Genomic DNA, 1,807 nt, shown 5'->3' on the forward strand with positions numbered 1-1,807 from the left:
AATCGACTTAAAATTTCCTTAGCGGCAGAATTAAAATTATGTCATGACATAATAAAAATCGCTGAATTAAAATTATGTCTAGACATAATAAAAATTGGACAAAAATTATGTTTAGACATAATAAAAATTGGATGAATTAAAATTATGTCTGACGTAAAAATAATTTTTGGAAAAAGTTGGTAAGAAATAATTTATACAAGCAACGTAATATACATGCATATTATACATAAAAGCAATGTCCGGCAATGTGTATATATATATATTTACAACTTCAGACACATTTCTTTATAAGGTGTAATTTTTTTTGTTAAGATTAAGATGCGTAACACTACAAAAAGGCGTGATATGCGTACAAAATTACCTTTTTCAAAAAAAAGGTAAAAAAATGCGCCAAGTACACGCATAGTAGTACATATTCGAGAGCCGCTTGTTCAGATGCATCGCGTGCGTTATCGCGTAATTCCTCTCCAAAGTGATCACAGCAAGGGTGTACACGCTCAGTTCAGAGCTGAGGACTCCCAGAAAGCCAGCTAACTGACATCCGGCCGATATTTGCCACGGTATTGCATACATTCGAAATTCTCTTAATGTCGATGCATCAACAACAGCCAATAAACATAAAATATACATCGTTCGTCGAATAAAGATCTCCCGCGGTAGAATCTTTCACAAGTTAGTACAGCCACGGTGTAGACGCACGACGAACGTTAATATGAAATATGAGAGAAACGTACCTAGATAAACACCCATGAAAAAATCGGCAGCGGCTAAATTGCAGACTAAAAATCGTGGCACATCCATCTTGCTTCTCGAGAATATTAAGACAAACACTACAATGCCATTCCCGAGCATGGCAAGGAGGAAGACTATCCATACGCCGCATCGTAAAGTCCACCAATCGAATAAATCTTGGCACGGTAGGAAAGGACCTGAAAATTTCACATTTCATATAAATGTTTATTTATTTTAAATCGAAATGTTTAACAACGTCGCCGTGCATTCTATGCGGTTATCGAGTCATCGTCGACTCTCTAACATACCAGGTTGCGGCAAGCATTGAATTCGAGAGGGTGCAGTTCGACCTGTCGATGTCGTCCGACCGTTTAGATTCTCGAAATAATCTTCTACGTAGGAAGCCAGGTTTCCGGGATAGGTAAAGTCTGAACCAAAGTTAGCCAAAAGTTCATTTATCTGCGATCCGAATTTGTCGGTCAAATTATCTATAAAGAAGAAAAAAAAACGTTCGTACGTCAGTGCCGTAAAGAGTAAAGATCAATGACGAAATATGATGTTATATGATAGAGAGACGAGTGACGAAAATATTTGCTCTTTACATGCCTAACGCAATATAATCTCGTGAGACTATGCAGACTTTCAACGACTAAGCTCGCGGTAAATGCTTTACAGCATCAAGTATTACCTAAATAAAACATGATAAAAGCACCTAATATATATAATTAAATATAAAATGAATAAAAAGTTAACGTATGAAAAAGGAGAGAGAGCATAGAGAAGACAGATACTTACCCACGCGAGGCCAGATATCGCTAAATGTCGAATTCCACAAACTAGTATCAAAATCGTCAGTGGGAAACAAAATCGATTCCCGCACCGGCAATTTTGTGGCAGATTCCTCTACTTCGAACGAGAGAAACGCGCAGCAGTGGTAAGCGTATGACAGCAACATTGTTTGCACTCGTGGAAATCTTTCAGGAGATGGGAATTCTCGCAATGCAGGATTATTAAACGTCTTAAGATGCAATAATCCTGCAAGACCTCTTATCGGCAGTGTAGGGAAAACATTTTT

General features: G+C 37.6%; 1 protein-coding gene across 1 annotated transcript; it reads right to left on the bottom strand.

Annotated features, from left to right (window-relative positions):
• Nucleotides 1-238: 238 nt before the first annotated feature.
• Nucleotides 239-1,798, bottom strand: LOC143902861 (lutropin-choriogonadotropic hormone receptor-like). Its single transcript, XM_077416042.1, has 4 exons — nucleotides 1,528-1,798; nucleotides 1,041-1,220; nucleotides 733-929; nucleotides 239-615 (listed from the first exon to the last, which is right to left on the bottom strand). The coding sequence occupies exons 1-4, from the start codon at nucleotides 1,685-1,687 to the stop codon at nucleotides 367-369; spliced, it is 786 nt and encodes a 261-aa protein (XP_077272168.1). The 5' UTR covers nucleotides 1,688-1,798; the 3' UTR covers nucleotides 239-366.
• Between the last annotated feature and the right edge of the window lie 9 nt (nucleotides 1,799-1,807).

This window comes from Temnothorax americanus, unplaced genomic scaffold (assembly GCF_048541705.1).
Source record: "Temnothorax americanus isolate GAGA-0224 unplaced genomic scaffold, ASM4854170v1 Scaffold403, whole genome shotgun sequence".
Classification (NCBI taxonomy): Eukaryota; Metazoa; Arthropoda; class Insecta; order Hymenoptera; family Formicidae; genus Temnothorax; species Temnothorax americanus.